A 25411-nucleotide genomic window follows, 5' to 3' on the forward strand; every position below is an offset into this window, starting at 1 on the left:
CATGCCACTGCTCACCTACTTCAAATGACCTTGACCGATGGGTTGTGGGTTCAATCCCAGATGGAGGACACTGCTGCTTTACCCTTGAGCAAGGTACTTTACCTAGACTGCTCCAGTAATTGTATGTAAAAATAATGTGTAAAAAAAAATAATGTAATTGTATGTAAAAATAATGTGAGATCTTGTAACAATTGTAAGTCGCCATGGATAAGGCCGTCTGCTAATAAATAATAATAATAATAATAATAATAATAATAATAATAATAATAATAATAAATGTAGAATAGTGTGTGTATGACAACTAAACAGAAAGGTAACTGTCCAGGTAGCCCATTAGGGAAGGCTCTAGTTACACATGTTTCAGCCACTGAGGTTACAGTACCTTTGGGTTCGATTTCCCACTGTGGGCAATCATCCCGTGTAACACTGTGGAGGGGGGGTCAATTTGCATGCGGTTTGACCATACAGTAGGGCAGAATATGCTAGAACACCGAGTCGACTGTCACATTGTCTTATTTACTGGAAAACAGCTAACCGCATAAATAACTAAATAACATAACAAAGACTGCAGATTTGCATATCAGATAAATGAATGCGATTAAATGTTTATCAAAACACGACTGCTCCCACGTCACAACACTAAACACGTTAGAGCTCCACACCCAACACGACGTCTGATTGACTGTTTACTCACCCTGGCGACTGCAGGAATGGGAGGAGCCTTTCTTTACAGCGTCCCGAGCTAGCTAAAGAAAGCTGACGTTTCTCAACAGTGCGAGTATCCAGTTGCTGTTGTCTCAACAGTGAAACAGCAAGTTCCACCAGTCGACGAGGTGTGTCTTTGCAAACGAGAAGTTCTCTTAAAATAATGATGTATCATTAATACAGTACGAGGTTTCACTAGCACCTGTGTACGACTTTCTCTCCTACCTTGGCAGCGTCACAACAAATACACAGCACCGTATTAATACAATTATAAAGCTTTTGAATGATAGCACTAGTTTAATAAAGTAGTATTATTTATGCCAGGCAAACACAGTGTAGGCTTGCTCCTGTCTGTACTGATGCCAAGGTACCATACCGGGTACCTGGTCGGGTAGCTCAGGTCAGGGAGCAGCATCCAACAATGACAGATAGTTCAATCTGACAGCCAAAGTACCTAGAAAGTATACTCAACGTGGTTGTTTTGTAAGCGAGAATCCACAGATAGTTTGGGAGATGTGTTGTCCTACCTTTTCCTCCTGTGCAGCATGCACGGTGTAGTGGCTGGGACCGGCCCATGACCCGTACCGATAATATGCCAAGCCGCTCCCGAACACCAGAGACCCCAGCAACCCAGGTCCGACTGCTCGGCGGACCCCAGCGCGTTTAAAACCTGTAAATCTACCAAAACCTCTCCTCAAACTCATGCAAACTCTTCCCCAGGTAGCCATCTTCGCGGAAGTGTCAAACCGTCTTCTCGCGAGAATGTGAGTTTGAAAGAAAAAAAAAATTAACACCCGTTCCGTGAGTTGGTTTGGCCCAGAACTTGCGTCTAAGGATAGTAGGTAGGGTAGAACATTTCTGACCTTTGCCAAGGTACATGTATGATATAACAGACACTTTGCACATTACAGCTACATATTTAGATGCATTTTTTTTTTTTTTTTGCAGTCCAATTCACGTCTCAATATAAGGCTAATACAGCGCACTAATCCTAGTGGTCTTAGATTTATTTGGCATGGAACCGATCCACATAGCAGGTCTAATAAAACGTACTGTTGCAATGTACAGGAATGTAGTTTAGATATTGAAGTACTTAAAACTATTTTTCTGCATATATTTATCAATGTATTTCATTATTGTGTGTTTCAGATTGAAAAGACATGCCTCCGACTCCATTGACAGGTCTTACTGTACAGCATTACGACAATCCGTACGGCATACGATCTGTGGGATACAGATGAGTTGCATTCAGTGCCTGGGGTATTTTACAGTCCTCTGCAGCCGTCTTCTTCCCTATCTGTCACTATGAATACAGCCTTTTTTTTTTTGCATTGCTTTACATGACGAAAAACGGCATCTTTGTATGAGGCTGTCATGCATTCCGTTTGTCCCCGTGCATGAAAGGGTTAAACCGAGTTGTACACATGTTTATTGGAGAATATGATTCTGGGGCATTACAAAAACACTGTGTGTTCCAGAGCAATAAATGAGAGAGCGTGCCAATAACATTAGAACAGTATCTGTAAAGATTATCACAGCTTTAATTTTAGGCAGGAATATTTTATTGTACATGGTGTTTATACTGAAGCCATTCTTCCAAGCTGAATTAGTGCTGTGAACATTAACACTGCAGAAAAATGAAAACGGGCATGCATTTGAGATTTATAAAGTACAATAACTGGCCTTTTACAAACTGTTTTCAGTCAGCTTGCATAATATGTCTGACAGCTAGAGCTCACTGCTCTCCTTTTCCACCAGCGTGTTTAGATTGTTTTATTGTTTCAATCTGTTCCAGATTTTATATATATATATATATATATATATATATATATATATATATATATATATATATATATATATATATATATATATATGACAGTGGGTGGAACCTTGCCATCATTGTTAGAGTTGATTTATTAGCAGTATTCTTGGCCTATGCCAACAAAATCAGCAGCCCAATAAAAGCTGATATCTACTGTTCGGTGTGGTGCATTTGGCATCTCTTAAAATATTGGGGGCTTGTTTTTTCTTTGTGGGGAATAGGTTTAGATATTCTGTGTACACGTGTTAGCCCAGATAACCTCAGTGCTTTGATGGTGATTTCTTCCATGGATTGCAAGGGGCTGTGGAATAAGTGTTGAGTTTGTTCCAGGAATGATTCTCAGAATTCCTGCCAGAACATTCCAAGAGCATCTCAGAACTTCTGCAACATCATTTCACCACTGAAGTCAGTCAGTGCTGGAAATCTGAAATACGAAAGTATCAAAGAATAAGCTTGCATCCTTTTAAGGACTGTTCTAAGAAATGTTTTGTTATGTGAGTTTTTATATAGTTTTCTGTGCTATTATGAATTTAACACAATATATATATATATATATATATATATATATATATATATATATATATATATATATGTGTGTCAATGGAGACTTCTGACATGCTTTGAATCTAGTTTGAACAAAAATTAAAAAGTATTCCATTTTCTTTACATATGAATCATATTTTTACGAGAATATTAAATATAACTAAATTGATTCACATGTCAGTATTTAAACTGCACTGCAGGTTTGCTGCAGAACTGACTGCATGATTAGATTTGAGTTCTGGATTAGTTGCACAACCACATATCCATTTCTCTTTCAATATCCCTTGATCATTTACAGTTACATCCAGCCTGATGCGGTCGGTACTACTGCATTCATACACTTTCACTGTGGTTTGTTAAAAAAGGTTTATTTCAGCCAAGTGAATATTTGAATCAGGGGAGATTTCAAATCAAGCATCTGCTGTCCTTGGCCTTCCTTGCTGTTTTTATTGTAATTCTCATAATTCTGACCTGGTCATATATATATATATATATATATATATACACACTTGATACTATGAATATGATAATGAAACTACTGGATTTAACACAAATAGATTACATTTTGATGAGGTGATTATAAAGCTGTGAAGAGAGAAGTTATGTAATAACACAAAAGAAAAAATAAACTTATGATTATTTAATACAACAGCCCCCTTTTCACTTCAACCCTATGGGGTATGCTGCGAGCTCAAAACAATGATCCATAATAAAAACAAACCCTCAACCAAAGCATTTGATTGTAATTTCCCTCTAATAACCCAGTCTGCGGGACTCAAGGCAACACATTTTAATTCATGTATTTCTTTGCACTTCAAATCCCTGTGTCCCTTTCCTGTGAGTGATGTTTCCACAGAGACCGGGCAGCTAATGGGCTTGTGTATTCATTTGTTTCCACGGACACCAAGGGATCAATTGAGTGACAGCTGCTCAGATGCTACACAGCAATTTATAAAACGTCGTGTCTTACAATGTTCTGCAAAGGGCTCAACAGGTGACAGTTGCAGCCACAGATTAGCAACGTGTTTTATTGTGCTTATTTGAACCCGTCTACCTCTGGAGTCGTCTCCCTCCCTGCTTAGGGAATGACCTGCTTCCGATAATGCAGGCACTCTGGATGCATCTCCGTAACCAATCCATCATGTGTACAGAACGAGGTGTGTGGATGCAAAGGGCTGGGAAATACAGCAGTCAGAGGTTATAGAGGTACTTATATAGTATTATATCAATCACATGTATTTCTTACCTGTTTGATATCTTACTGTGTGTGCTCTGTATGATTATCTCTCGTTGTTTCTCCTTCGATCGGTATTTGCCAGGCTTACTAACTATTCTCTCAGAAATTGCATCTGATTTTCTGAAGTGCAATGCTCAGTATATTACAGCAGCGTTGCACTTTGCACTGAAGCTATTATTTATTTATTATTTATTTCTTAGCTGACGCCCTTATCCAGTGCGACTTACAATTTTTTTTTTACAAGATACCACATTATTTTTACATACAATTAACCATTTATATATATATATAAATTGCTCAAGGGTACAGCAGCAGTGTCCCCCACCGGGGATTGAACCCACAACCCTCCGGTCAAGAGTCCAGAGCCCTAACCACTACTCCACACTGCTGAAGCTAATCGGTAAGGCATCTCCAGCACTGGTCTGCTTCCACACCTCACTTCAAAAAGACCTGCCCTAGAAATGTCTTTTTAGGAAGTGATGGCAGATAATAAGCTCCACACAAACATAACAATTGAGAATTATACAGAACACACACACACACACACACATCCTTGGAAATGTACCAGGTAAGGTCAGGGTAGGTTATACAAAGTAGCCCTTTAAGGGATTCAAGTTTGAACCCAGTGATATATAAAAACAAGTACAATCACAAGCATCATGTATAAGAACAGTTTGCTGAACAGCACCACCAACAATGTTAGCGAGACACTGCTGATGAGCATTGCAAAGGTGGCACTGCCCCTTTAAATTATAGTGTGGACGATAAATACAGTATAAACACTTGAGTGGGAGCTATTTCTTCCTTTACAGCAAATACAGCTTTTATACCACGGGTGAATAACTACAGCACAAGGAGCGCTGTGTCTTCCTTTCTGGAAACCTGTCATTTAAAAACCCAGATCCTCGTTCATATGTGTGGTGAGATGCATTTCTTATATTTCTTTAGTATATGTGTTAGTTGAATTATGCTTGTTGTTTGTATTCCAGGGATGGGAATAAGACTCCCATTACACAGCAGCTTGAATCATTCCTGGTTTTACTAGGAGTTTGATCAGACACAGCTTGTTACCTATACGCTGTGGCTAATCAAGCTCGTAGTAAAACCTGGAATGGGTGAAACTGCTATACAGCAGGATTATTTGCACCCCCTATTCTATCATACAAAACTCTTGGCTGTGAGGACTGAAATGAGTATTGAAGCTGAGGCCCTCTGTAGGGTCCCAGTCTGTTTGAGGAGAGGGAGTGGGGTAGTATTGCTAATCAATAATCAATCATGCTATTAACTAATAAAGCCACCACTCCGTTTCTTTTTTCACCACCAGACATCGATGACACATTGATGGAACAGACTGAGTACAGCAGATGAACTGATAAGAAACCAGTCAAGGTTGTATCAAGCTTAGCAGAAAACCCATTGCAAACAAATGGTACCCAACCCCCTATGTATGTCCACATGTTCAAACTGCAAGTAACACTAAATGAGCACACGCAACACCAGCAGAGTGCAATTAGACCCAGTGCTGCTGTTGTGCACGCTTGATTGCAGACTGAATTGCAGTCCGAATGTTATGATGGTTATCTCCAGTGGCAGGTCCAGTACAATGCAATGTCAGAGTGGCTGAAGTGCACTGGAGGACAGCAGCCCTGTTATTGGGTCTGGTGCTGTGCTTTTGCTGCAGTTACCTTGGCTGAGGGTAATTACAGTTATTTTTACATTGGATGGTCATACAAATGACACACTGTACTGCATCCCAAAGCATCACCAACGTTTCTACCAGTCAGTGGAAAGACTGCATTGAAAACATGGTCATGAGAAGGGCTTTTAGTTTTTAAGGGGTTTTTTTTTATTTTATTTGTATACTTTAGTACACATCTTAGCATCGTTCTGGATTATTCTGTTGTTATCAAATACTTTATTTAAAGCCCTTTAATGGTTAAATGATCTGCTAACGGTGAAACTCTTACTGCTTAGATATCAAACAGTGTAAGCATGTTTCTGAACATGGCTGAAAACGGTTATTAACAAAGAGGTCTATTATCAATACACAACGCAGGAATCCCAATCCGCGTCACACTTTGAAGAAGGTAAACTCTACAGCGACTTCTACTGAAAGTTTAAAAAAAAAAAAAAAAAATCTGGTTCAAGATTGTGTTCGTGTGGCTATCACTTGCATCAGATAATCTCACTGTCACTGAGTTTACAGATTCCCCCGATGATTACCGTTTCAATAATTTGTACTTTACTAATTTAAAAGTTCGTAGGAGTTCACTGTTGAAAAATACGTACATTGTAATAAACGGTAACTCTGGATTGGACTGAAGGCTGACTGTCGCCCTAGTAAACGTAAGCCTGCACCCTGTGTGGTGCTTTCAGCACAGTTTATAATAGACAGAACAATGGACTGCATCTGCGTTAAAATTACAGGAGGGCCATTTTTATCAGAGTTTTCTAACTAAATAGAATCGCAATTAGTAACATTTTTATTTTAACATTGCTAATACATTATATTTTCTTTTTAGGGGGAAAAAACCAACAAAATATTTATTTTCGATACAAAAGTAAAAAATAATATTACTTATTTCAATAAAGGAATCATAGTGAGCTACGTAAAAAGGATGTATCATACTGTCGAGGTTGAAAGACGCACCTTAAGCGAGGAACCGCCGATACAGTAATGAAAATGATACATCATATTATATATATATATATATATATATATATATATATATATATATATATATATATATATATATATATATACACACACAGACACACACACTATTATTTGTGTAGTTTTAAATTCTAAAATACAAGACTCTGACCAATACTTACTCTGGATTCCCGAACGTAATAATAACAATATATATATATATATATATATATATATATATATATATATATATATATATATATATACATATAAAAGAAATACCGGCAGGTGTACCATCTCTTGCGCGTTTACCACCTTGCAGCTGAAGCGCTTGGAGCACCTAGCTGTGTCAGACACATACATTGTGCGCGCTAGGACCATGGAGACGCCTGGATGTCATGACTACCCCCGGAGACTACCTTAAACCCAGCCCTAGTTGCTTTCCCTGCGCCACTGCGTGCTGGATGTGTAGAGAGTCAAGGGCTGCGGATCACTGCTGGAGTACAACATTTTGCAAGCAGCTCTGCAGAAGGAACACCTGTTTCAATCCACCCAAGCAAAAATAAAAAAAGGCAAGACTTCTACATTATTTTGTCTGCTGGGTCAGCGCCTCCCATTCAAACCCACTGGACACCTCTGCTCATCATTAAAAAAAAAAAAAAAAAAAAAAAGCTTTTGGATAATAAATCTACTCATCATATCATCATATAGAAGATCAAAGTTTCATGCGGGGATTTGATTTGTATGTTTTCTTCTGCAGGCAACGTGCGGTATATATATATACATGTATACATGTGTATATACCCAACCTACTATATATTCTACATATGTATATTCTACATATATATATATATATACATATATTTGCATCAAGGATACACGCTGATGCATGCAGTCCAATAGTGTAAAGAGACAGCGCATGCCTTTTTGGAGTAAGGATCCATAATTCTGACGTAGTCTGTATATCTTTAAAAAAAATCGTGTAACGTCGGCTTTTATTTGAAGTTGGCATGGTCATTCCTACCTTAACCCAAATGGAGGAGCTACGGATTTGTATTGTGATCACAGCCGGACGGGTTGGCGAGCTTGCCAGTTAAGACCTGCGGGATATACAGTATATTATACATTATGCTAGTGTGTGAGTATTGAGTGGTGGTTTCTTACACTAACTGTGGTTTGACCTTGAACCTGTGTACCAGCCCAAACAAAATCTTACTTTTCCTAATGTGTGTGTTTAATGGATTAAAGGCAGCCCCGCTTCGCCAGTAGCTGCTGCTGCTGCTGCAGGGAGGGAGTGGTGCAGATACCTAGTAATAAGATCTCTCGGGTTGACACCATTATTATTGTTGTTTATTCTTGTTCTCTAAAAGCAGAATCTTCTGATGGCTCCTTTAGGTGAAGTTGGGAACTATTTCGCTGTTCAGGATGCGGTTCCTTTTGGGAATGTGCCTGTTTTACCGGCGGATAATCCGGTTTTCTTAAGCGATCACCTGGGCCAGTCGGAAGCTGGGGGTCTACCCAGGGGGGCTGCAGTAACGGACTTGGATCATTTAAAGGGGATTCTGAGAAGGAGGCAGCTCTACTGTAGGACTGGATATCACTTAGAGATTTTCCCCAATGGTACCATCCAGGGAACAAGGCAAGACCACAGCAGATTTGGTAGGTATATTAACCCTGTAAGTGTCAACACGATGAAGTAAAAACGTTTTGGGGTTCTTTTTGGAGTGGGGGCGAGTGTTAACGGCAATGTGTTCTACTGCAGTGGTACTGTATTTTACCCATGAGACGGGACAGGGTTCTCATTTGGGTGCTTCTGCTACAACTGCAGAAGGTGTTCAAAAAGGGGCGGCACGCATTTCTAACATTGCATTAACTCTGTATAGCACCTGACTGTATTTGGACATTTTATTTTAATAGTGTATACCCCCAAATGCTTTTTATTTGTATCTATTACTGTATTATGTTTGTTTTTATTATATCTATTAATTTATTTTGCAAGACACTATAAACATATGTAGGTTAAGACGTTGGCTACTTTTGCAGTTTTCGGATGAGTAATGTGTTTGATGCTGTGATGTTATGCGCTGCACGTGAATTCTTTTTATTTAAAGAGGTGTTTTATTGTTTTGTTAGGGAAGGCGTGTCTAGTGGGAATATTAAACCCAACGGGCATGTATCTCTCAAATAGGAAGCAATCCTTTGCCAGCATCCCGGGGTCCCTGGAGAGTATCCTTGTGGTTAATTTTAGCATCCAGCAGTACTCGGCAGAACGCACGACGTGATAGAGTCAAAGTTAACAATGAATGTTTCATTACGTTTCAGAGATGTCGTACGAGGAGGTTGTCTCGTGTGCTGTGGCAATTCACGCTTGGACAGCAGCAGGCGCAAAAAGATGAGCTCTTCGGCTACTGTAGTTCTGCTATTGCTGCATATAGTTAATTGCAGGCTGCTGCCTGCACCCACCTGAATGCACTTTAACTAGGTCGTAAAAAAGAAGTCCTATGGTGGTTTTTCTTCTTCATGTTTAAATGCCAGATGTTCGACCAGGAGACATGTGTTCTGTATTTTTTTTTTAACGCCGTTGTAGCTCATCATCACTGCAAGGTAGAAAATAAGAGCACAGGACCTTGTGGTTTATTTAAACAATGCATTAAATAATGCAAACAGCACATAGACGATATTTTATTTATTAGAATAGCCTGTAATGAAAGCAACGTAGATATTGTACGTGCAATAAATAGCTGTGCTGCAAACACTCAGCTTGGCATGCATGCGCGCGCCGGGCATGTACCATACAGTAAGAAACATGTACCTGTGAGTTTACATCGGTGCACAGGTCATACTGCACGTATATCACGCATAACAAGGTATTACTTAGGACATGTCAAGTTCTTCCTTCCGTGGAAGGTGAGCGCTGAGGATAGAAGGTTCTTTATAAGGGCAGACCCACCTGTACACAGGCAACGCCTGCCCGCTTTGTGTTGCGACCACTCCGATCAAACCCTGTGCATATTGTATGCCTCACCTTAAATATCCCACCTGGATATGAGGACCACGTGTCTGCAAAGCCCCCGAGTGCTCTGAATAGGCAGTTCTTACTGTGATGGCCAACGCTGTGTCTCCTTGTGCACAACGGCAGTATGTCTGCGCTGCAGAATCAGTGGTGCGCTGCGGCATGAGGCGTGGGAAACAGCTTAGCTGACAGCGTTTGGGTTAAATTAGGAAACAACACTACGCCAAAGATCAGATGAGGAGGCACTGATATGATGAGAGCTCGCAGGTTGTGTACAGTACGCTGCGGGCTCGCTCCACTCGCAGGTGTACGGCGGCCGCACTGCTTCACTTGCACCGGACCCGAGGGGCGTGCGTTTAGAACGCGCTGGGTCCTAGAATGCGCCGAATTAACCTCCATGGGTTAAATATTGACGCAGACCCAAAGCATGCACAACCTATATATATATATATATATATATATATATATATATATATATATATATATATATATATATAATTAATGAGTTATATTTATGTTTATGTATAATATTAAATTGTCCATTCCTTTTTTTCTGTAATAACCCATACGTTTTGTGTATTATAGTAGAAACTAGACCAGTGTTTAAATGGTTATAGTGGTTCCTGGTCTCTTTACATGTACTGTAGGTGGTTTCATTGCACCACAAGGTAAAGAATAGGATGGAGTCAGTGGTAATTTCAGTGTCATATAATGCAACATAGACGTTTTGAAACACAAGTTCACTGAAGTGAAGCTGAGAAGCACCTGTGCAAAAATAAGTGCTGCGACTGCACACACCGGGGCACAAAGCAAAGTACGATTCCTTATTAAGAGCACCGGGTCTCTAAACTTCCTTCATCTGATCCTCCTATTAGCAAATTGTTTTAATGTTCTGTTCAGAGACACACAGAAACAAGCCTAACACCACACATGTCCTTACAGTGTAATGCATTGCCCTTCATTTAAACACTCCTGCTCTTAGCTTTAGTGGCTGCAGAATTAACGCTGCGTCTCTTTTGACTTTCCAGACCAAAGTGTCATTGTAAATTCAATAACTCGGGGTAGGGGAGGCGTGTCTGTTGCAGCAGCGACAGCAGTGCTGCAGGCAGGTTATGGCATTGAAACTGCAGGAGCTGCAAGACAACACCACAGCAATACAAATGTGAAGAACAGCAATGAGATCCAGCACACTGAATGTGAATAACAATACAGAAACACACTGAAATGCATTGAACATTAACCATGTAGTGCACAATCAGTTTTAAAATGAGAAAAGCTACTGAATTTATGTAACTAGATTCCATTTATTATGCAAAACCCTGTCTGGCAACACTTAATGTCCTGCATATGAAAAATGATGTCTTGTGAGGCTGGCTAAGCATTGTATCATTGGGGATACAGAAATGGGCAGGGTTAAATAAGGTTACACTATGACCAGTAAATACTCTACTTTCTGTTTGGCAGACTGACAATGGAAAGTTCGTATATAGCTCTATACGATTAGGTTTTTCAGCAGGTTTACGTTTCTTTTTTTTCTTTTAGTATGGAGACCTACTAAGGTTGTTATATTCTTAAATTAGAAGAATAAAGCAATACACCCATGTTGGTTTTACTTAGTTCCGTTTATTCATAGTCACCTCATAAGAAGGTCAGTGACATGCACAGTTCTTTGGATGCAATTCCGACGCTGTGCATGGGAAAATAAAGTGCTTTGACAGTATGAAGAGAAAGCATTGGGGAAACGTGTGTGGGGTTCTGTGTGAATGGGCAAACTTCGAAGGTAACAGGATTGCGTTTTTAAAAACAAACACTGGGTATAAAGTGTGTATTTAAAAAAAAAAAAAAAACCCTAACGTGTGGTAACAGTATGACATTAGCAGACAGTATCTCAGATCCAGTCATGTGCCCTAGAGGTCAGCTAAAAACACACCCTGGAGAAAATCCCAAGCCAGATACTCCCAGAGGCATGCCAATCATTTCCCCAGAACAATAAATAGCATCTGAAGAAGGTTCATTGCTGGTATGTATGGAGTTCCTTATGTTTTCCATGTATGCATACAGTATGTATTTCTTTGAGAAATGTTCAGCCACCTGCCTGTTCCAATGCTTGCTGGAGCTCTGACTATTCATGCAGCAGTGCTGCAGAATGCAGGTACCGGGTACTGACCAAGCACACAGCCCCATCTGGTGCGTTACATTGCCTGCCTGGGGAATTGGATGAATGACACATCTGAAGTACTAATTGAATTTGTGTCGCATGACTGAAAATACTATATTGTAAATATTTCTCTAAACGCTACATTCTACAGACGAGAATAACATTGTTTAATCTCATTGCATTATAATATATGGCCAGCCCGTCCAGCAAGATTGATTGTGTTCAGATAACATCCTGGAAGCTTCTGCTTTTTTTCATACATTAATAAATAACAATGTGTTGTTTATAGCTTTGGTCTCTAGAGGGCTACCCCCCTTTAATCTGACCAATCGATGCAGTTTATTGATGTTATTGGCTTGCGTTACAAATAGAATGTAGTTATCCAGAATTGAGTTTAAAGTGTTTTATTGATACTGTTGCACTGCAGCATGACGAATGCAGCTGTTATTGTCTTCATTTCACTGCGTTTCCAGTTTTAACAAGTTGCGCTGTTAAAAAAATACCAAATCAAAGGTGCGAGCTGCGTTTCTCTCTATCAGCACTGAAAATTGCAGCCCCTGTGAGGTGAGATGGCATGAATCAGATACTGCAGCTGAGATAGTTTCAGGTCACAATAGTAACACAGGCTGACAATGCATTCTGACTGCTGAAGAACACTGTTCTGGGATTCTGGAGTGTATAACATGTATCTGTGCTGTGCATGCATTACATCTGTTAACATTCCGTATACACCAGCTGTGTGTGCTAATGGTCACTTGCAGCCAGTCCTGTACATTATGTTTGAGTCAGTTTAGTCCTGCAATGCATCATTTCAGCCTGCTTAGCATATGAGACTCTCATAGTTGCCAGTAAGGACCCGCCTGTGTGAGCAGACTTCTATCGAAGGAAAAGGAACAATCAGACCTCCTTAGTTAATGCTAGGTTTGCAGGTGCAGTCTTTTAGCTCTTGCTTTAGAGAATCTATATAGCATTAGCATGGTAATAAATTAATTTATGAGAACTGCATTTATTGACACACTTCTGCTTTATGAATACAAACCTGTGTATTCCGAAAGCTTCATGCGGCAGACAGACTCCTTTTTCTGTGTCATCCATCCACCCACCCTCTCCTGTTCACTTGTTAACCTGTCTCATTTGATTTTGGGTGCTGTTAAATCCTGATTCACATAGCTTGACAACAGGGGCGTGGTGTTGTGCATGTCAGGGTGTACAGACAGTCCCAGTCGGGGTGAATCCTCAATGCTGTGTAGAGTTCTGCTTCTAGCCAGACTGGCAGCTGAGCGCAGTTACATGACTGGCTCAAAGTCACACGGAGAGGCAGGGACAGAGCTGAGATTCTGTTTCTAATCAGTGGTCTACCCTGTCCTGTTACAAGCTTCGGACCAGATGTTCCAAGGTTGTTCTGTCAACTATGTGAACAGTAAAGATCCCGTGGCATTATTTTTAAAGAGTATCTGGAGTGGAATACCAGTGGCCAAATTCCATGAACCGGTAAAAGAACAACAACTACCCCCAGTGCAACCCCGATCAATAGAGACTGAACATCCCTCACAGTGGAGCTATCATTAATCTACAAATATCTTATATATTGTCATGTAACCTGCAATGACACAACTACCCCCAGTGCAACCCTGATCTATAGAGACTGAACATCCCTCACAGTGGAGCTATCATTAATCTACAAATATCTTATATATTGTCATGTAACCTGCAATGACGCATGTACAGTAATTAGAGGCAGATTATTGCTGTAATGCAACAGTGATTGTTACTATACAGCTTTCCGTTTTAGAAGTTTTCCATCGTAAAAGCATAGCAAAGTATAATAAAGCATAGTGAAAGCATGGTAAAGCATAGGTAAGCACTGTAAAGACCAGCGAGGACATGGTGTGTGTGTATATATATATATATATATATATATATATACAGTATCTATGTAATCTCCAGGTCATGTTGGTATTCCACTTCATAAACGTGCGTTTCCTTTCGTTCCCCAGGTATACTGGAGTTCATTAGTATAGCAGTGGGCCTTGTCAGCATTCGTGGTGTGGACAGCGGACTCTACCTCGGCATGAATGAGAAGGGAGAGCTGTATGGGTCGGTAAGTTCATAATATTAGAGCATGTCTCACTGTTTTCACCATGCAGTCACTTAAGTAGGGCTTAGCCAATTCTCCCATTTCTCTGTATATTAAACTCTGACAGTTGTAGTTTAAACATAGCTCTCAATCATAATATAGCGGCACCTATTTATTTGTATTTATTTATTTGGATTGATAAGGCATGGGTTATTTTATCTAGTAAGGACACAAAGACCTACCTACTCTACATGTATAAGAGAGAGAGAGAGAGAGAGAGAGAGAGAGAGAGAGAGAGAGAGAGAGAGAGAGAGAGAGAGAGAGAGAGAGAGAGAGAGAGAGAGAGAGAGAGAGAGAGAGAGAGAGAGAGAGAGAGAGAGAGAGAGAGAGAGTAGATGCGGGGCTAGTAAGTTGAAAGGTCACATTGTCACATGATTTGAAAGGATGAGGAAGGCTGCTCAGTTCCGGCACTCAGGATTCTCCAGACAAGCTGGAAGCAGCTCAAAGCAGGTAAAGGCAGACAGAGCAAAGCATCATAATAGTGGAGCAGCAGAACCCGGAGCCACTCAGAACACCATACAGAAGCACTCCATACAAACTGGAAGGGACACTGTAGTCAGAAGCACTCCATACAAACTGGAAGGGACACTGTAGTCAGAAGCACTCCATACAAAATGGAAGGGACACTGTAGTCAGAAGCACTCCATACAAACTGGAAGGGACACTGTAGTCAGAAGCACACCATACAAACTGGAAGGGACACTGTAGTCAGAAGCACTCCATACAAACTGGAAGGGACACTGTAGTCAGAAGCACTCCATACAAAATGGAAGGGACACTGTAGTCAGAAGCACTCCATACAAACTGGAAGGGACACTGTAGTCAGAAGTCTAGCTATAGGAGCCATCCCAGCTTCAGTGAACTGCTTATCCTGTCCGAGCATCTGTGTTGGCTCCTTCAGTAGGCCCCCATCATAAACCATAATGTCTGTCTACAGAGCTGTACACTAGTCCTTAAAGGCACAATATCTATTGCGCACTAAGGCTATACATTCACCTAGTACTTCATCTTACAAAGCATGCCTGCTTTAAGTTTACCTGAGGAATGTTTACACAAGAACAATAATGTTGATCTAAGCAGCAGAGGTAAAAATAACGAAGAGTTTGCTGCAAACACAGAGTAAAACCAGGAATGGATCAAACTGCTATGCAATGAGAGTCTTATTTCCATCCCTGCTCTACTGTGCATTCTCACTTTGCAATACAAATGCTGCAGTTGTGTGCCAGTCTTCATTATCCCATTCCCTTTTTACCATATACAGGGTGGACAAGCTACTGTAGACTACTGTACTGCATGCTTCCAAATGTCTGGATACAAAATAGTTCAAAGACCCTCAAAACAGGCATTTCCTATTTAAACTTCACACACATTGTCACCACAAGGACATGAGTTCCACAGTTCTTCTTGCGCATGTCCACGACACCTACCCTGGAATCCTTGTCTTTTTTTATCAGTCACAAGTGGAGGAAATATCTCGTTTTGGTCCACTTGAGCTGGAATGACCTTCCTAGTCCAATTTACGGAGGTCTAGCTACTGTACAGTGTCAAAGCAGATAAAGGTCTGTCTCAAATGAGAGAAAAGCGTGACTTCTGTTTCTAGTGGACTGAAGTTCACATACCATACAGCTGGTGTTATGCGTTGGGTGACAGGTTCAGAAGCCACATGTCATCATTCACCCTCACAGTCTCGCTCGCTGTCAGCTGGCATGCTGTGGAAAGGTTAAGACCCGTAGTGTGTGTTGGGACGTTGGGATTGTACCTTGTCCAAGAGAGAGCTCAATGTAATGTAAATCTTTTTTTTTTTTTTTTAAACTACTCTGGAGGAGGAATCATCATTTGTAAAGGAAAAAAAAAAACGTAGGGTTAATTATAATGGGCAGTCTAAGTTATATCTGCTGTAGTAGATGGAGGCTTTGTGGTTCAAAGCAAAATACAAATTGAAAATAAAAAGAGAAACCCTGTAGGTTACTGTACACTGGATAAGGTTAGTGTTAGGGTTATATATGGAGTAGGATATACTGTACACTGTATAGGGTTAGGGTTAGGGTTATATATGGAGTAGGATATACTGTACACTGGATAGTGTTAGGGTTAGGGTTATATATGGAGTAGGATATACTGTACACTGTATAGGGTTAGGGTTATATATGGAGTAGGATATACTGTACACTGTATAGGGTTAGGGTTAGGGTTATATACGGAGTAGGCTATACTGTACACTGTATAGGGTTAGGGTTAGGGTTATATATGGAGTAGGATATACTGTACACTGGATAAGGTTAGGGTTATATATGGAGTAGGATATACTGTACACTGTATAGGGTTAGGGTTAGGGTTATATATGGAGTAGGCTATACTGTACACTGGATAGTGTTAGGGTTAGGGTTATATATGGAGTAGGATATACTGTACACTGGATAGTGTTAGGGTTAGGGTTATATATGGAGTAGGATATACTGTACACTGTATAGGGTTAGGGTTATATATGGAGTAGGATATACTGTACACTGTATAGGGTTAGGGTTAGGGTTATATATGGAGTAGGCTATACTGTACACTGTATAGGGTTAGGGTTAGGGTTATATATGGAGTAGGATATACTGTACACTGTATAGGGTTAGGGTTATATATGGAGTAGGATATATTGTACACTGGATAGGGTTAGGGTTAGGGTTATATATGGAGTAGGATATATTGTACACTGGATAGGGTTAGGGTTAGGGTTATATATGGAGTAGGATATACTGTACACTGTATAGGGTTAGGGTTATATATGGAGTAGCATATACTGTACACTGGATAGCTGATAAGGTCATTTGGTAGATCCTACCTGCCATACCCTTCAATGGGGCTGTCAGTTAGAGTCAAAGCTAATCAGTAAAACCTTTCAGGGGAGTTGGATAGCAACATACTGTCTCTGTTAGCACAGAGTACCGGAGCACCAGTGAAAATGTATTATCCTGTTCAGGACAGAAAAGACACAAACCACTGTCTGTAACTAGGTAAACTGAAAGAGGGACTGCTTGTAAGATAGCCCTGTGAGTATGGCCAGTGCAGAATTAATGCCCATATGGGTTTTGCCATTTTTTTCTTTTTTTCCAGCGAGTTTAAAGTTAGCAGCTCAGCAGGAATGTGTTTCAGATAATTGAGCTAAACCGTCACTGTGGGATCTTTCTGATTTATTAAATTGGCCTCTCCTTTAATGGTGACCTTGAAATGTTTGAAGTTCTAATTTTGGATTTTTCCCACAAAAAATCAAAAGGTTTTTCCGTGGTTGTAGATTTTCTTCCATTGGGGTGTTGCAGCAGACCCACACTGTTAAAGCTGTATACTTTTTACAAGCCTAAGAAACACTGGAATAAAAACAGAAAAACAAGACCTTACATAAGCACCAGTGTACCACATATACAGTTCATACGTGTGCATACCTTCGTTCTGCTTTACATAAGCACCAGTGGTGCAGATTGATACATTACGATGGTGGGATTGAGGGAGTATTGTGGTTGAGGAATCTCATGTCTCTCTGATTCAGGGGGGCACACAGATTGATACATTATGATGGTGTGATTGAGGGAGTATTGTGGTTGAGGAATCTCATGTCTCTCTGATTCAGGGGGGCACACAGATTGATACATTACGATGGTGTGATTGAGGGAGTGGTGTTGTGGTTGAGGAATCATATCGTCATAAAGAACACCTGCGGGTGCATACCAGTGGCAAGCCCGTCCCGTACCAGTACTGGTAAGCATACCTCTGGTTGAAATCCACTGCTGTAGAGCATATTCATTTGGGGTGGCAAGCAGAATCAAAAGCATTTGCACAATCACGATCTGCAAAGTTTAAACCCACAAATTCTATGTTTAAGAAGAAAAGAAAAGTTTGATATTGTTCATCAAACTGTTCTAGATCCTTCTTAAAGAAAACAGCAGCAGCCGTTTCGTGAATAACAAACTACCTTTAGAAGCATAGCAAAGTCGCTAACACTTTTTAAAGTAATGGCTGCAAATTCGTAATGAATTCCGTCTGAATCCCACAGGAATACCACATGAATATCTTCTGCACTTCCTCGGAGTTCTGAAGTCATTCATGTTGAATTCAGCCCCCTGTTAATTCATGTGGATTGAATTACCCGTATTCATTCCATGTTCCTTTGTAACAAATGATGTTGATCACATGTATAAGGCATGCATTCACACCCTCTTACTCGCCCACCAGGGGATTGTGAGAAGTGTTCATTCATGCATGAAACACGGAAACAACATCATCCTAGAGCAACAACAGAGCAACAACTCAGAAAGTGATGTTTGACAGAAGAAAATGCTTTACATTAAGCTTTAAATTACATTACATTAGGCTTTAAATGTGTTTTCACCTCCGAACCAGGGGGCATCAGTGTGCACAGCCTGCTGCGGATACCAAGCTGTGTACTGGACTGAACTGTTTGTGTCGGGTCATTTTTAAAGCACCCTGTTTGTATTGTTATACAGGAGATTCCTGATACATGGAGCCACGCTGGAGGAAAGATAAAATGTTAAACAGAATTTTTTTTTTTTAAAACAAATCCATGACCTTTTTTTTTTCATACAATGTCAGTGTTGTAGGCACCTGGTCTAACTCGTGTTATAGGGGGTTCTCTGGTGGCCAACTGGTCCCAGCATGGAATGGTATAAATGGACTCTCTGCATCGTATTGCAGTTTCAATGGAAACACAATGGAATTGCATAGTTCTTTTTATCATAGTCCTTACAACAGCCAAGTGGGTACCAGCGTATAGAAAGACCTGAAGACCACTTGTTTCCATTGACATGTATACAGTCCCTCTCGTGCGTAGGCGCTAAGCACTGCAAACAGGGCGGCCACCAAAATGACAGTGGATGGGTTTTCTGTTGCATTAAATCAATGATCTTTATTTTATAATTAAAATTGTCCCTGCTTTGTGTATGTTGCTAGACACATACAGTACACACATAGATCACAATAACAGAAACAAATAAAGGCAAGGACATGTGACACGACAGCTAACTACTGTAGGAGGGTGTTTGCTGACACGGTAAATCACAAGTGAATTTGATCATAGATCTATTAATATTCACAATCTTCAACTAGCACACGCTGCTTCCCCACCATTATAAAGGTGTTTTATTATAGAGATTATTATAGAGATTTCAGATCATTGCAAAAAGCCATGCACAGGTTAGAAGAGTCTACGCGTTCATTTAAACATAGTGAAAACCAGCTCTGCAGTGGTGAAGGGAAGTGTAAAGAAGCCACTGAAAGCTGGGGACTGGCTTTTCAAGTGCTGAAGCTTTCTGTTAATGTTGCTTCTCTGGATGCTTAGTCATCCTCATATCCAGTGATGTAATGCTGCAGTCTTTGTAAATGAGAGCTCCTGGATCCTCAACGCTGTCCTTGAAGATAAAGTTGTGCTGCAAGTATTGTTTTAAATTCATCAAACTGCTTCTCTTTAAATATACCAACAGTGTATATATATATACACACACACGCACACGCACACGCACATGCACACACACACACACACACACACACACACACACACACACACACACACACACACACACATAGTACTGGCACAAAGTATGGAAACAACAAATGATTTACAGCAAGACGGGCTGGGGATTGTATTGCCTATTTCTCCTCTTACTTATCTCTGAATAGATAATCGTCTCCACTTTAAAAATAAGTGACATATTTTAATGAGCAAGACCTCTCACAAGCAGAATGGTATCCAGAAGTGTTCTGTGATTTTGTAGACACCTGCAACAGACGATTTACACTGTATAGATCCTACATTGGAAATAATAATAATAATAATAATAATAATAATAATAATAATAATAATAATAATAATAATAATAATAATAATAATAATAATGCACACAAATCATTGTCTTGCAGTGGCTTCTGCCAAAGCCTACAATAGTCCAAGTTTGTAATGAATTGACATTTTGTAATGAATTGACATTGTGCCCAGTTACGAGTTGTCGTAACTGGGCTGACTCAAAGCAATATAACAGGCATGTTGTGTTTCTTTAAATGGCATTTCCAGAAAGGAAAGGAGCATTCTGATTACTGAATGCCTGTAATCACATGCCTAGTGTTTGCAGTTGTAAAGGACTGCAGACGTGCAATAAATCCTTCCTCTCGCTGCATGTCTTTACAGTCATCGTTTACAGGAACATTTCTGCCTGGCACATCCATTCTGTATAATGTGTCAGTGCAGTGTAACATTGATTTACATGCAGGTATAGATTCCACCAGGTTCCATTATACTCAGGCATGGACACTAGACCATTCCCCCTACAATGCTGTGGGCAGTTACCCAAGGATGACCATTATAAAAACTTACCACATACGTACGTATCCCATAGCTTACACTGTGGTTCTGGCAATGCTTTGCAATGCCTGTTTGTGCTTGACCAGGCTCTCACTGTGCATCGCTGTGCTTCACTACACTTTTCTGTGCTTTCACCATGGTGTAGTGTGGTAAACGTTTTATACAGCTACAGTATACTACCTTATAAGAGTTTATCAAAGTAAAAGCATTGCAAAATGTGATATAGCATACTGAAATCATGGATCAGCATAGATAAGCATTGTAAAGAATAGCAAGCTATGGTAAAGCACATTAGTAAACATGGCAAACCAGGGTAAACTCTGATAAATGCATAGTATACACATGGGAAAAGCATGGGTAAACTGTTACAATGTATTTATTTATTTATACAGAAGATCTACCCATTGAGACCGATGCCTCATTTACAAGGGGGTCCTGTCAGACAATAAAACTATTACAACACAAACAACACAATAAATACAAAAAAGAACAACATACATAAGACAGATAGAGGTGATAGAGGTGATATTATTATTGTATTGATGGGGTTTCTAACTACGCCCCCCTCTTTTTTAAGTGCGTTCTGCTATCTTTCTTCTTCCTCATCTTCACACTGCTCTGTTTATTCACACTGCAAGCCCCTCAAGTGACCTGCTGTGTCATTTTGCTTGTGCATGCGTTCAGAAATACTTCTGCAGAGTCAGGCAATCACATTTCTCCCCAGTGCAGTTTGTAGCTGCGAGTGAAGCCATAGGCAGTATTCTTCTTCTCCCATACAGTCATGTACACATTCAGTTACCTGTGCGTATTAAAAACATCCTGCATTTGTTTTTACACACTCTTCTGTGGATCAGTATCAATTGTGTTCATTTATAATGTTCCATTCTTTTTGTTTCTTTCTATCAAACACAAAACAAGACAAATAAAGCTCTCCCATAACCCCCTGCTCCACAGGGAACCTTACTACAGTGTATTCCAGTTCATAGGGTTATTATTTGATTTGATTTTATTATTGTGTGAAAAAATGAGAATACGAGAAAACAAACCATAGGGTTCTACGTATACACAGCAATGCATGAACGGTGATACGTATGCACACATACACACACAAATACATATAGTTTGATCACACTTTCACAAATGCAGGACAAATCCTGTGAATGTTGACAAACTGTTGACATAACGGGACAGGGGGTGGGAGACAGTTCTTCACACAGAGAGTGGTGAGGGGATGGAATGGGTTACCTAGGCATGTTGTTGAAGGAGACAGTTCTTCACACAGAGAGTGGTGAGGGGATGGAATGGGTTACCTAGTCATGTTGCTGAAGGAGACAGTTCTTCACACAGAGAGTGGTGAGGGGATGGAATGGGTTACCTAGGCATGTTGCTGAAGGAGTCACTTCTTCACACAGAGAGTGGTGAGGGGATGGAATGGGTTACCAAGTCATGTTGCTGAAGGAGTCACTTCTTCACACAGAGAGTGGTGAGGGGACGGAATGGGTTACCTAGTCATGTTGCTGAAGGAGACAGTTCTTCACACAGAGAGTAGTGAGGGGATGGAATGGGCTACCTAGTCATGTTGCTGAAGAAGACAGTTCTTCACACAGAGAGTGGTGAGGGGATGGAATGGGTTACCTAGTCATGTTGCTGAAGGAGACAGTTCTTCACACAGAGAGTGGTGAGGGGATGGAATGGGCTACCTAGTCATGTTGCTGAAGAAGACAGTCCTTCACACAGAGAGTGGTGAGGGGATGGAATGGGCTACCTAGTCATGTTGCTGAAGGAGACAGTTCTTCACACACAGAGTGGTGGGGGGATGGAATGGGTTCCATAGGAGACAGTTCTTCACAGAGGGAGTTGTGAGGGGATGGAATGGGTTACCTAGTCATGTTGCTGAAGGAGACACTTCTTCACACACAGAGTGGCGAGGATATAGAATGGGTTACCTAGTCATGCTGTTGATGCTGAATCATTGGGGTTATTTAAGCCCTGACTTGACAAAGTTTTGAGATCAATCAGCTACTAGGAACCAGACTAGTATTAATGGGCCGAATGCCCTCCTCTCGTTCATAACTCCTCTTATGAATTTGAGAAAAATAATATGTATATTTATTTATTCATTTTATTTTATTATTTTTTTGCAGGAAAAGCTCACGCCGGAGTGTGTATTCCGGGAGCAGTTTGAAGAGAACTGGTACAACACCTACTCCTCGAACCTGTTCAAACACGCAGACACAGGACGCCGGTATTACGTGGGGCTAAATAAAGACGGGACTCCAAGAGAGGGGACTAGGACTAAACGCCATCAAAGATTTACACATTTTTTACCAAGGCCTGTGGACCCAGACAAAGTCCCTGAACTATATAAAGATATTATAAACCAAAGCTGATAACAGGAGGTCCTTCTGTTTAGAGAAAAAAAAGAAGAAGAAACAACAACAACAACAACAAACCAGAAACCAAACAAAACCACTATAGAGATTCCATGCGGTGGGTTCCTATTGGGTTCCTATTGGGTTCCTATTGGGTTCCTATTGATTAGCTGCGTCATCACATCCGCTCCACTGTTGCCAAACTTTTTTCGCATGCATAATGTACGAGGGAGGATTACAAGAGACATGCTGGATTTGTTCTGCACTTAAACAAACGGACTGTCCTGTTAGAGGAGAACCAAACTCGCCCACCTGCTTGATTTTGTTATGAGAGAAAGAGGAAGAAAAAGAGATAGAGAGAGAGAGAGAGAGAGAGAGAGAGAGAGAGAGAGAGAGAGAGAGAAGGGGACTGGTGCATGCTGGGAGATGGGCATATGCTGTAAATTTTTGTTTTTTATCAGTTCTACTTCATCTTGTATCAGCATAGCTGCCATAACTTTTGATTCATCCGGATGCAGGGCTGGTGGCCCACTGAAACCTATGCTGTAATTATATTGGCATGTAGGATGCAGTCTTAAAAGAATAAAGATAAAGCAAGAGCCATTCAGTTAATAATGGCTCACCGTGGAGCGTAAAGCAAAGACCTCTTAGAAAAAGAAAAGAAAAAAACGAGAAAAAATAACAAACTTACATTTATTTATAGAAAACTTTCAAAGGCAACATTATATTTATTTTATATATTTATTTATTATATAGAGTTTATTTTTAATGAAATATGTATAGACCAAGATCAAGGCATTTCTGGAAAGCTTGAGGTTCTGTAAGCATTTTGGATGCCAGAGGACACTAGAAGCCTGTGTTACTGTATGTCCATGCAAGGAAGAAAACAAAGACGCACACCCACACGAGAAACTCTAGGGACCCTTGTACTGAAGGTGACAATCTATATGTCCATGCAAGGAAGAAATCAAAGACACGCACCCACCCACTCTAGGGACCCTTGTACTGAAGGTGACAATCTGTATGTCCATGCAAGGAAGAAAACAAAGACGCACACCCACACGAGAAACTCTAGGGACCCTTGTACTGAAGGTGACAATCTGTATGTGCATGCAAGGAAGAAAACAAAGACACGCACCCACACGAGAAACTCTAGGGACCCTTGTACTGAAGGTGACAATCTGTATGTGCATGCAAGGAAGAAATCAAAGACACGCACCCACACGAGAAACTCTAGGGACCCTTGTACTGAAGGTGACAATCTGTATGTGCATGCAAGGAAGAAATCAAAGACGCACACCCACACGAGAAACTCTAGGGACCCTTGTACTGAAGGTGACAATCTGTTTTTTGCCCATATTATTGTAATAATATGCTCACCACTCATGACACTTGAGAATTCACTCTGCTGACTGCTTGTTACATGGCTTTCCCCCAGAGGATTAAAGATAAAGCTGGGTCTTACCATTTCTTTACTCCGTGTCTTTCATCATTTATGCCTGTCACAGATAAAAGGGGTTCATATATACAGCCATGGCCAAAGGTTTTGCATCATCCTATAGAATTATCTCATTTTGCTTCATAAAGTCGCATGAAACCTGCTGAATAATGTTACATTAACATATCGAAATACATACCGTTTTGTAGTTTTCCATGTGCTTTAAGAAAAACGGACAAATTGAAAAATGTGACATTTCGAAATCTAACGTGAAATACTGTACTACTATTATGGCTTCCAGTAGACTTTTGCGATATCATTTTGTAGTTTCTTTGATTACATGATGTTAAATAAAAGATCTAAATTATGTTCATATTGGTTTCTTTATTTTTATTATGTCTCAATCCTAAAATTCTAGGTGATGCAAAACGTGTGGCCATAACTGTGCAATAGAGGTAACGTATATGAGGGAGCCACCATCACATTTGCTTTGGACATTATTTAAATAAGTAATGTCTATGGGAGTCAATCTTGCTATGAGGCAGCATAGCTTAGGGGTTCATTTGATGGACCTGCACCCCATGGATATAAGCAACGTCAACAAGGGAGTGGGGAAGGAAAATAGGCTCCTTAAAACAGACTTTCTAATTGAGCTTCAGCAATTCTGCATAACCCACATGCGTAAGATACAATGATGTGATAAATGCTTTTAAATGTAGTGTGGATATGAAACACAGATCAGTCTTGCTATGAAGTTTAATATCACAGTCGTTTTGGAAGTGGTTCTGTCTTGCTATGAAGTTTAATATCACAGTCGTTTTGGAAGGGGTTCGGTCTTGCTATGAAGTTTAATATCACAGTCATTTTGGAAGGGGCTCGGTCTTGCTATGAAGTTTAATAATTGGTCGGGGTTCAGTTTGATGGTCTGGATTCTTGTATGAAAACCCAGGTCCAAATCTTTGTTTTATACCTACCTCT

At 40.3% G+C, this 25411-nt stretch overlaps 2 protein-coding genes across 4 annotated transcripts in view; one reads left to right on the forward strand and one right to left on the reverse strand.

Moving 5' to 3' along the window:
- Positions 1-1527, reverse strand: part of LOC117407129 (calcium uptake protein 2, mitochondrial-like) — an 83203-nt gene extending 81676 nt beyond the window's left edge. For both annotated transcript variants that reach the window (XM_034922694.2, XM_059027959.1), the window contains exon 1: positions 1233-1527. In XM_034922694.2, the coding sequence (XP_034778585.1) occupies positions 1233-1433 (201 nt within the window). In that variant the 5' untranslated portion in view covers positions 1434-1527. The remainder of the gene's footprint in view (positions 1-1232) is intronic.
- A 5898-nt stretch (positions 1528-7425) lies between these two features.
- On the forward strand, positions 7426-24460 carry LOC117406602 (fibroblast growth factor 9). 2 transcript variants are annotated; one of them, XM_034010751.3, is made up of 4 exons: positions 7426-8098; positions 8356-8619; positions 14129-14232; positions 22768-24460. In XM_034010751.3, the coding sequence occupies exons 1-4, from the start codon at positions 8089-8091 to the stop codon at positions 23011-23013; spliced, it is 624 nt and encodes a 207-aa protein (XP_033866642.1). In that variant the 5' UTR covers positions 7426-8088; the 3' UTR covers positions 23014-24460. The 2 variants fall into 2 exon arrangements, with proteins under 2 accessions (XP_033866642.1, XP_058883943.1); XM_059027960.1 differs by having other exon boundaries at positions 7426-8619.
- The last annotated feature ends 951 nt before the right edge of the window (positions 24461-25411 follow it).

Source organism: Acipenser ruthenus, chromosome 8 (assembly GCF_902713425.1).
Source record: "Acipenser ruthenus chromosome 8, fAciRut3.2 maternal haplotype, whole genome shotgun sequence".
NCBI lineage: Eukaryota > Metazoa > Chordata > Actinopteri > Acipenseriformes > Acipenseridae > Acipenser > Acipenser ruthenus.